We start from the raw sequence: 12,198 nt of genomic DNA on the forward strand, positions 1-12,198 counted from the left end.
TATCCATGTTTGATCATTGTTCACATTTCAATGTACCAAAAGTACATTCACCAGAGCTATCTCGTTTAGAAAGTATGTATATCGCTCGTAGAATCACTTAAACCCAAACACTTAAAGATTCAGTGGCGGTTTGAGAAATAAAACTATTACGCTGTTTAAAAAGAGCTTGAATTTCAGCTGGAGTTGACGACCATCTACGATGTCTGGTTTTTTCTACAGATATCTCAGGTAAACCCACTTCCTGATAACCTTTTATAGGAGAGATTGATAATGCATTAGGTAAACCAATTTCTTGAAAAGAACTCATGGAAGAAAATCCACTTTCATCCTCAACACTGCTTACGCTAGCAGCTGGCTTTGATTTTGAAGACTTGTCTTTCTCCTTTTCTGCTTTTCTATCATGCTTATTTGGCGTTGATGTTGGTGTACATGAGAAAATATGATCATTTGGCATAGAAACATTAAAGCAATTATTATTATTTGAAAGTACATCTTCTTCTTCAGTGGTTTTGCTACTTCCTGAGTTAAGTGAAGTGGCATCGAGAGATCTTCTAATACCGGGAAGAAGATTCTGCAAATTTTGATCAATTTCTGTAATATTTGATGATGATTTAAAAAAACAGATTCTATTATCATTATCAGTATTGTTCGATTCATTTCCACGATTGTAATTGGAACGTATATTATAAATGCCATCTTCCCGTAAACTCGTGGAATTTATAAAGCTACCATTCTGCAATGATAGTGATATCTCATTATGATGGTTATTATGACGATGATGATCTATAGGCGAAGGAGAATTATTTTCTATCGACAGAATTCTAAAAAGATCGGGCTCTCTCATTGATAGCAACGATTGAACGGTCCTCATTAACCTGAAATAATTAATTTATATTATTTCATTATTTTAAAATATCAATAATAATTATATATTAATAGTAATTATACATAAAATTATTTCAAAAAAATATATAGTTACTAACCTGAATGCTTCTTGAGATAATTTTTCAGGTGGTATATCATTCGGATCAATCTCTGATTGTTTGGGTCTTCTATAAATAATACCGTCATGAGATTTATTGAGATCTTGAGATTTATTACGTGGAGGAGTACAGTGTGTCGGATCATTTCTACGAAGCATTGACCAGGTAAATTCACGATAGCTCGTGGTACATGGTGAGATTTGTGTGACTGATTTCGCCCTCATAAAATGAGAGGAAGATGTTGCTGAAACAGCACGATTCGGTGAGGAATCCGCATGAACGGCATGAACACTACGGCTACGTGGAACTCGTCCCATTGAATTCTTATCTTTGAGATTATTCTTCTCATGAAGAATATCCAAGCTTTTGCGAGCCCGATCTAGGAAACGTACCACTTGCTCCATTAAAGAACGGTACATTTGTCTATTCGCTTCTGTCTGTAATATTTTTTCCAAATAAATATTTTATTAAATATTTAATATCTATTAAAAATATTTAATATTTTTATTTATATCATGTTTAAATTTTATTTATTATATATATTTTTTATTTTATATTTATTTATTTATTATATATATTTTAAATTTTATTATTTTCTACAATTTTGCTCATACATGCTTATATATGCTTGATTAAAATTAAAAAATTTTTCAGGTAAAATAAAATACCAAAAATAGTACGTGAATATTTTTTTCAAAATCAAACATAAAGTATTCGAGAAATGGGAATAAGGTAATCTGGTCGAGGACATCAACAATTTCCTCTTGTAAATCAAGTATGTTAAATGTTGTTCATTGAATACAAACCTGTTTCAGCTGCCATTGCAATGTTTCAACCTGTGTCTGGAGGAAAACACTGTCGATCACTTGTACATGAGGTATTTGATTGCTTGTTAAAGCGTTCTGTAATTTTTGATTCTCTTCTATTAGTGATTGGCATTGCTGAAACAAAAATAATAAAATTAGTTATTTTTTATATTAAATTTCTAACTTTTGATATATTTATATTTAACGAGGAAAGTGTCCAGACTCTCGAACAACTTTCCTGAACGTAATAATCGTTTCAAAAGAGTAAAGAAGCATGGTACGATATATATGCGTTAATACAAGGTTTCACCTTGCGTAGGAGATTTTCACACGGTGGAGTGAACACGAATCAAACATTAAAGCATATATCTGTTTATTGTGTGGACATTGATTTTCCAATAGTGACATATTTTATTTAAAATAATACTTTGATAAGAAAATGTATAATAGAAAATGTATAATAATAATTATAATTAATTTCATATTCATTTATTTCATTTCAATTATATATATGAAATTATCATTAAATAAACGCTTAAACATCTATGAATAGTTACTTCAAAAATTTCAATAATGCTACATCGATGCGATAATACTCGAATGGGCCTTTTTGTAACATTTGCATATTTCTTTCTTTTCGGTGGCCGAGTCGCGGAGGACAGGAATAAAAGAAGTTCGAAGAAACACGAGGTTTCTGACATTTCCATACAATGGCGGGAAAAATACGGTACGAGTTGCGAGATATCCGGCGATGGGCCATGCTTGATAACGAAGCCAGGACGCGCGAGATGTTGAAAGAATCATGTATTTATCATTTGAATCGGTCGCCATGCGTTCCAACTATCGTTGTCATTAAAGTCATTGCCAGAGATTTACTCTTATTAATAATTGGTAGACATAAAATTGCTAGACATTTCAAAAACTTTTAAATACTGGCTCATTTAACGCTAGAACTACTAACCTACAATATCGCTTGTTTGCAGAATAATGACATAACCTAAAAGTTACAATTTTAAGAAAAACAATTTTGAACATTTTGAATTGTATTTTATTCTATTTGTTAAAATTTATATCAATTACTATCCTATATAATATAAATTTATCATTTATTTTATGTTAATTTCAAATTAAACAATTGTTTAGTTGATATCATGCAAAAAGATAAAACAAGCCAAGTCCTAATTTCCATTCTTATTTATTCTATAAAAACAATTTTTTCTTATTAGTTTCTATAGATGTAATCCTTTACCTGATAAAATATTTATCTCCAACCATTATATATCATAAATCAATAATAATCACAAATATCAAACATCATAAATCACATTTTATGCATCATAAATTATTAAATAAATTCATATACGATGGAATCATATGTCGATTTCTCTAACAATTGCAGAATCACAAAAAAATTGGTAATGTTTTTAAGATTAAATAAAATAGTATCGCAAAAAAAGTTAGGACGATGTTTTGTCTATGGTTTCTTTAACTAGGGTTTCTTTCAGTGTCGAGAATCGAAAGCCACATAAGGGAATTTGTACAGAAAGTTGAAATTTTCAGTTAGGGACCTAAGCGGATGGGGTTCCACATGGTCGCTCAGCTTGAACCGTCCACCGGCTGAATACTATCGTGACGTCACTCGCTACGGTCACTGCCTGAATTATTCAGTATTTCTTCGTTTCTACTTGTACACACTAGCTACCTCTTTGTACCTAATAGCCATCTACTATTCAGATAATATTATAGGGTATCACTAATTAATGATACTATCAACAAAGAGATGATTTCTAATAATAATAATTCGAATATTAAATTTATTTTAAAAATAATTAAATTTTAACGTTTTAATAAAAAGTTATAGTAAACAATTTTATAAATTATATCTTTTTTATTTCGATTTTTTATATGATATTTTGTATTATTTTATTTTTTTGAATAGTTTATTAATATATTTTAGTAGTATATTTTATTAATAGTATACAACATTTCAGGTGATGAAAAAAATGAATAAAGAAATCCCCTAGGACAGAAACGTCTGAGGGAAGTCCTGTCTTGAGCGACAAGAGGGTGCAACTCATGGGGTGCAAGATTCTATATAGTATATGTATGAAAAAATCAATTAAGAAGATTTAGAATAAAACTTGTTATTTTAAGTCTTCTTTTTAATCAATTTTTTCAACAAATATTAACTTTTCAAGGTAATTTTGTATTCAGATTATAACCTAATCGTATAATTTAATTTAATAATCAGGATTTTATTTAATTTTTAGGAATTATATAAAATATTAATTTTATCCTTCGAGATCGTAAAACTGTATGAATATTTTCCAAATGAATATATGTACATATAAAACAAAGAAAAAATTTGTAAGAGCTAAATATAATTACAAATAGAAAATTAAACTCGTAAAATGAAACGGATTGCGATAGCATTGATAATAAAAATTAAAATTAAAAAAATTAAAATCCAAATAAAGTATAGCTGATTAAGGACGATTTTCAAAAGACTTATGCCTGAATGTGAAACGAAATCCAGTGCAACTGATTTAAAACGCATGATCACGGAGGAATCAGAAACGCGATACGATCTAGAAAATATGTGACAGAATGAAGCCGTGTAAGAATAAGAAAGAGAGGAAGACAAATGTGCGAGGAGGAGAGACAAATGCATTAAGGGGTGATTCCAAAATGGCGCACCTCCGCCGTCGAATTTATTTTTGGTGCATTCCAGTCAAACGAATACAGAGAGAGGTCCAGCCAACTGGTAACGTGCAGACGATGTTTCGCTAGGAAGATTCGTTCCCATCTTCTTGTTGGAATACTCGAATTATTTTTCTTTTTTCCTTTTTCCTCCTCTCTCTCTTTTTCTCGTCCCTCGCCATGCTCTCTTTCCATTTCCGCCGTGGTTACCGCTGCATACTCGAACATCGCGAAAGAAATCTTCGCTACGATGTTCCTTTTCCCGCCTCTCCGAATATCACCGATGAAGAACGATCGTGACCGAACGTGCGCGTTTCGTCGATTTTATCGTTCGGTTAATTATTAAAACAAATAACACCAGTAGTAATCGTACTCGTTCATTGACGTTTTTCTTACGGCGAGATTTTTCACTGATAAAATACACACGGGGAACCGTTAGAAACAAGAAGTACTATAATTAATATTCCGATTATTGTTCCACGGAAAAAGTACATCAATGGAAGCTCGTTAAATAAGAGGACTCTTGGTGGAAATATGTGTTACTGTGTTTACGGTGAATTGAAGAAGAGGTTATGTTGAAGCTAGTTTTGTGTTTGATTGATCTTGTATAATATTGGGCTAAATATAATAAAGAGATTGAAGAATAAGATTCGAGTATATTGAAAATAAATAAATATTTATGGATAATATCAATATTTAAAAAACATCTATTACTTATTAATTTAATTCTACAACTTGAATTCTAACCTAAATCTTACAAAACATTTTAAATCTATTTCATGGAAATCTTAAAATTTATAAATTGTTAAATTTTTTAGATTTGATAGAATTTTAAATTCCTAACTTTGCTTTTAAATTTTAAAATTAAAAGCATTGATTATCTCCGATATTCTGTCCAAATCATTCTTCAATTTCCGAACAGGGTACCGGGACGATGTTCGAATTAAAGTGTATAATTACGTGTTTTGTATACTAGACGAGCCTATATATTCATGGTGCATCAAATCATCGAATTTGCACATTGGTATGATACTCGCGTAAAATGTAATTTCCACGGACAATAAGATGTAGCGACACGCGGATGTGGAATACTAATCACGAGGTCGATGAATCATAAAATCACCGGTTCCTTTACTGAGGATCGATGAATTTAAACATCTAAACATAATGATAACATTTTCCATCGGAATTTTCTTTTTTTAGAGAGCGAAACACATAGCTCTCTGCTTCTTACGCAATCTTTTAGTCTAGTTTTTAGTACTAAAAAAGAAAGAAAAATGGAACAAAAAAAAAATTGTTTAAATATATTTGAAGAAAAAATTTTTTTTCTAAGTATTTTTAGATTTTAACAAAACCTGTATATCAAACTAATGATGTAATATTATAAATTTTACACATATGAAAGTAAAATCGAAGTTTCATTTCTAAGAATGAAAATAATGAAATAACGAAGAATAAAAAAACAAGAGCAATTAAAATGACAGTATTCAGGATTCTAGAGAAAGTTATGATAGGAATATGATAAGATTAAAAAATAAATAAAAACGAAAAGATAAAAAAATGAATGGAAGTGTGGTTAATAGTGTAAATTATTTAAAGAATGCTAAGAAGCTAAGAAGATCAGATATAAACTGTGAGAATGATTTTCAATAACATTATGATATTTTATCTGACTCATATGTAAATAAAATCTAAACAGTTACAGATAATTTAACATGTAACGTTGTTCAATTAATTAACCAATGAAGAAATTAATTGATATATGTTACAAATTACTAAAAAAAGAATTGTTTTGAAAACTAAAAGATATCGAAGGATACATGTGTAGTAAAAACATACCAGTTAGCAATAATTGAAAGTAAATTGAATTCTCAGACGATGAAAAGTTTCGAGTAATTAACTGATTGCTCCACGCATCTGTTTTATAATAAAAATTGGATTAATATAATAAAATAATATATTATTATAACTGAAATTTAAAAATTTAAAAAAATTGCAAAAATTCAACAAAATTTAAAGATTTCGAAATTGATATATTCTATAATTTATGAATGCGTGCAAAAATTAAAGAATTCAAATATATAACAATTTAAAAATCTCAAAGATAAAAAAATATAATAATTTAAAGATACAAAAGTTTTATCTAGCTTCAACAAAATAACTTCATTCCAAACTTTATTAATATCCCTGGTCCTTCAAACTTTAAATCAAGTGGCATTTAATTTCCAAGTGGATTAAAGTCGAGAATCTTTTTTCGTCTTTGAATGAATGTCTTCCTCTGAATGGCGTTCCATTTGGAACACGATCAGAGACGATCAACTATAGACTTCTCGGTTCTATAGAAATTCGATATGGTTCTCCCTTTTTTCCTCGCGGATGTTGAAAACGCGGCTTTTGCAGTCTACGAAAACATTTTCTTCTGTCGCGAACGAAAGGATCGTGAAACATGGAATTGCGCATGGAAGGAGGAATTCAGTAGTGCGGAAAATACGTTCGTCTGCGAAGGAAATTGCAGTCGGCAAACTTTCCTCGATACACATCGACCGCGGTTTCTAACGTAAAAAATCTTCTTTCGAATTGAAGCTTCGAATACGCTCTTCATCGATATTCTGTTTAAAAACGAAACACTGATAAACTTTCATCATTAACCTACTGCAAGTTGAAATTTTTGAATTCATGAATACTTAAAAAGCAAGATTTGAATGCAACTTTTAGTTTGTCTAACAATATAAATTCTACGTTATTCAGAAGTTTCTGAAGTTCGTAGTTTGTAGTAACAGAATAAATATAGAATGTATTTTAGAAGGAAAATTGGATCAATCAAAACTATTTTCATGAAACTTTCTTGAAGGTAACAATAATATTTCAATGGTAAGCTTTTTTTTGTTATAATTAAAAACCATAAAAATCTCCTAGAATATACAAGAATCATATATAGGTAATTTTTAAATCCCTGGTGATTAATGACAAAAATAACTAAATGATTAAATAGCACATATAATTATGTAAAAACAATTACATAAATATAACTTGAAGATTAATTTTCTATAAATTTATATATAGTAAATCATATTTTATTACATAGTAAATCATGTTTTATAAAGCTTTTGATCATTAACACATCCATTTATGTAATTTTCTCGAGATTCTTAAACTTCGGGAGTTACTAATCAAACGTGAATGATTCTTTCTATAAAACGCGGCAAGGATCTCCCTTGTACCCGATTCCACGATATTCTTGCCAAGCGTATTTTACGATATGATATTTAATATTAAGATCGTTGGACCGTGGACGTTCCTGGAGTATGATATTACATACAGTTGTACTCGTATGTCTCTGCATGACTTCCAATACGAGTTAAGCGATCTCATCCTCGTGAGATCGGAAACATCGAACGACTTGGAATTTTACAGTTATGCATGTATCATTCGATAAACCGTTTCGCACGTTCTATAATTTCCTTGATGACTTTACCGATTCCTCTTTATGATTTGTCATAAACGTTTATTACTGTAATCGTCGATTATCGATAATAATTTCGCGTAAGAAAAAAAATAGAAATTATATTAAACTTCGAATTGATTTTTTTTATAAATGTAAATTTAACATTAAAAATATTCAGAGAAATTAACAAATCGCGTTCATACAACATTATTCCTTCAATGAATCAATGTATGAATCATGTAGGGCTAATTATCGAGAAAAATAAAAATATTCAAAATTTTAATTTAGATAAGATAGATTTCAATATCTTTTCTGTATGATCATTAAAGATTTTGTCCAATAATAAATTATATATTTTATATCTAAGCTTTTAAGAATTCAAAAATTACCCGCGGATTTTAAATTACGCGGTCTGTCGGCGTTCCAAATGCGCGCGATATTTAAACATCTATCGTATCCTAAATATGTAACAACCCTAAATATCAACAATTGCGCTAAATTTAAACATCACCAATTATTGAGAACAATAATTAAAACTTATCAAAAGCTACAATAACATATCTTTTTTTGTGATTTCAGAAACAATCATCATCAGTTTCGCCACAAACGAATCAACAAACTCACAAAAAAGATAGAAAAAACACTAGATGCTGGAATCTAATTCTGTACCTAACTCTCGGCCTTGAGCATCTTCTACATCCCTAACATTCCACATTCCTTTACTTTGAAACACTAAGCGCACGCGATTCCTCGTTTCTTTTATACTTCCTTCTCTGGCAGAATCACGATTTTCTGTCTTTCCATTTTATTCCACTATTCTATACGTTCGATTAACCGGTTTCTTCCGATTTCAACGAATTACGTCTAAAATTCCATGGATACAATCTCTCCGTTCCTAGTAACATTCTTTCATATAATCGTCTCCTTTTTACCTACTTTTTTTTATACTTATTTTTCCTTTTCTATATTTTCTTCGTTTCATACCTTTTTGCATAGTTCACTACCGAGTCTATCGTTTCTTTCGTTCCTACACGATTTAACGGGCAATTTAGTGTCACGCTGATTTCGCATGACATTCCGTTCGCAGCACGTGGGTCGCTTCGCGATGACCCAACGCGTGTTAAACCGTTCCAGAAGAAGATTAGAACGAACTGCTTCCGTCTTTTTTAAACAGCTTACGCAATTTTTAGATTAATTTTAGATCGAAGAGGGATCGAAACGCGACAGCTGTTGTTTGAAAGAACGAAAAGAACTCGATTAATCGTTCAATTCAAATTAAAATGTATTTCTTAACCTCTTTCGAAACCATTTTTCAAAAATGTATAAAAATGCATATATATAAAAATATTTTATCAACTAATATATATCTTTTTATTATAATTTGCATTATTATTAATTTCAAATGTTAATAAAATGTTTCATATACGTGCACATATATTAGATATTAAGTAAACAAAACTCTCGATTCTTAATACTATTTTCTTATCCTTCCGTTATCTAATTAAATTCGATAAGAAATATTTAAATTGGTTACAAATATTTAAATTGAATACATATCAAGTAACAAAAAAACTTGATTATGTTTTTCTCAGTTAGTAAATAATCTCGTCTTATTTTATATATTACAGATTAAATTACAACAAACATGACTACAATTATGATAGTAGAACCGAGAGATAGAAAGAGCCACTGTATAAACAACGTGAAAGGAATAACTGCTAGTGTAGGCTGTATTTAAGTCTGTATCATAATGGTGCGATGGCGAAAGGAATATAGACAGGCGAAGAATTAGAATCACGGGCGGCGCGAAATTCCAGTCGCCTTTTTTACGGTCCCCAGATGGAAATAGATGGCGAGAGAAATACAGAGAGAATGAGAGAGAGAGCGCCAAGCTTCGACGAAGAGCGTGAGAAAACGACCTCAGAGTTCACCTCGTTCTAGGCGTCTTAATGCCGCATCCACAATGAATGATTCACGTACAAAAATAACATAGCACTATTTACATTTCATAAACCAACATATATATACATATATATAGGGAAAAAAAACAGAGAAAAAAAATGATAAAAAATATTGGAGTGGATGTTTCGAAATTCCGAAAGTGAAAATTTTTTAAAACTTCTAACTTCCGCTTTGAGCGGTAATCGAGTTTTCTGCGTATACGCATCCCCACCCTTTTGTCGAGTAATAGACTCCATTGCAGGCTTATTAGTGATTAGAGAGTAATTCGCTGACTTCAATTGTCAGCCGAACAATTCTATTCAGTACAATCTACACAAGAGGTGGAGAGATAATTTTAGAGGCGAGTTGAGAACGATTGTAATATATATATTGAAAGAACAATATCGTGTTTAAAAAAAGCGAAGAAATTAGATTCAAAGAATGTTTGCCAACACGATTTGATAAATGTAAAAAAAGATTAATATAAGAATGGATGAAAGGATATATAGATGTCAATGTAAAATGTGCATCGAAAAGAAGCAAAACGAAATAAACGATATATAAAATTACTGCTAAAAAAATAGAAAAATTATAAATTATTTATAGTTCTAATTTTTTCCTCCGTATCATGATAATGTCATACGAAATGAAAAAGTTAGAAATGGAATTAAGGAAAACAGAAAAAGAAAGAGGAAGTAAGTAATATATATTAATAAATAATATTAGAAATTAAAATAGATCCTTGCTAATAGACTGAAAATAATTTCTTTAAATATTTTTATATTTATAGTGTTCAATAAATAAATAAAATTCCTTAAAATTTTAACTTCGTCTCACTATATATCTTATATTTTATTGCATTCCAGAAAAATAGCCTCAAGTAATTTCTTAAAGAAAATTTTCCTTAAAGAAAATGACCAGTAAATCTATAGAAGCCTTGTATAACCCCAATTAAGAATCCGTATCCCTAAACTTTTGCCTATAACTGTACCATTTGCATGAGGAATCGGCTATTGCCAACTCCATGACAAGACCTAATCCCCACCTTGTCTATAGAAAGGATCAAAGAACAGCGGTCGAAGAGTCGGCTATTCATCGACTTGTGCAAATCGTTGGCGAACAAGGCTCTCTGTTATTTTAGACCAGTTTTACCTACGTACAGGTACCAGAACATCGGAATGGCAAGAAAGTGAAATTGTTGAAATATATATATATACAGAATGACTTAAGGTATTCGGATTAGTGATTTACAATTAAAGTATTTGAAAAGTCGTACATTATCAACTCAGAAATCACTCTTCTAACAGAAATCTATCAACTCTTCTAACAATAAACATTTAAAGAATACATATATATTATTTATATACGAACATATATTTATAGAAATCATTAACTCTAGAATTAATTTCTCAATATGAAATTCGATTTTCAAGCTTATAAGAAAAAATTATTCAAACATATTTATATAATCTAATTACAACATTATTTAAATTTCATAGCTAAAAAATTTATCAAAAATAATATTGATTATTGATTATTAATCAAAGACATATACATGAATAAAAGTTTAATATATGACAAACTTTATAATTTATAACAATAGAAATTTCGACTTGCTAATTTCGAGCTTCGAAGAAGTAATAAAAATTTCTCATTATAATCATATCCTGGAACACTAATCAGGTAAGAAGAAGAAAGATTTGACCCAAACGGATTACGGGAATTTTCACAACGGGAATATATACGATTGTAGACGAGCGAAAGCGTGCCTCTCTGCTCGCGGTTCATACATCACGAGAAAGGAACATAGTATCGGTATATATAATGAATAGTAAGTACGTAGTTCGTATGCATTTTCTAATGAAACAGCGTGCACAGGGCACGCAGGTTAGGTATCGTTGCATACGATAATTTGTCCTGGCTCAATCCTTACAGGATGATCATTATTCCAGAGCCGTGGACAACTAGGTAGCCTTTCCCGCTTCTATCCGTGCCGCTCGTTAATGAACAAACCATTAATCAAACTCTTCCGGTAGCTATCAATTGATAATAGTAAATATTAAATACTATTGGATTTTTTTATATTTTGTGAGAATTTATTTTAATACTAAACTATTTATTAATATGTTGATTTCTGAATGTTTTAATTTAAATATTTTGTCATTTCTTTTATCCTTCAAATTTTTTATTTTACAAATTTTGTTATTTTTTTTTTTTTAAATAGTTTAATATTCGTATATTCAATATTAAAAATTATTAACTTTTCAAACGTTAATATTTGTATTGACATATTTATATGTGTATATATATATATATATATATA

At 29.9% G+C, this 12,198-nt stretch overlaps 1 protein-coding gene across 2 annotated transcripts in view; it reads right to left on the minus strand.

The window, feature by feature from the left end:
* Positions 1 to 36: 36 nt before the first annotated feature.
* Positions 37 to 12,198, minus strand: part of LOC102672618 (transcription factor stalky-like) — a 16,743-nt gene continuing 4,581 nt past the window's right edge. The window contains exons 3-6 of one of the 2 annotated variants that reach the window (XM_006616152.2): positions 1,790 to 1,924; positions 984 to 1,420; positions 344 to 875; positions 37 to 249 (exon numbers count right to left, since the gene is read on the minus strand). In XM_006616152.2, coding sequence (XP_006616215.1) covers positions 214 to 249; positions 344 to 875; positions 984 to 1,420; positions 1,790 to 1,924 — 1,140 coding nt within the window. In that variant the 3' untranslated portion in view covers positions 37 to 213. Of the gene's footprint in view, positions 876 to 983; positions 1,421 to 1,789; positions 1,925 to 12,198 lie in introns of both variants that reach the window. The other variant, XM_006616150.2, reaches the window with a different exon arrangement.

This window comes from Apis dorsata, unplaced genomic scaffold (assembly GCF_000469605.1).
Source record: "Apis dorsata unplaced genomic scaffold, Apis dorsata 1.3 scaffold_251, whole genome shotgun sequence".
Classification (NCBI taxonomy): domain Eukaryota; kingdom Metazoa; phylum Arthropoda; class Insecta; order Hymenoptera; family Apidae; genus Apis; species Apis dorsata.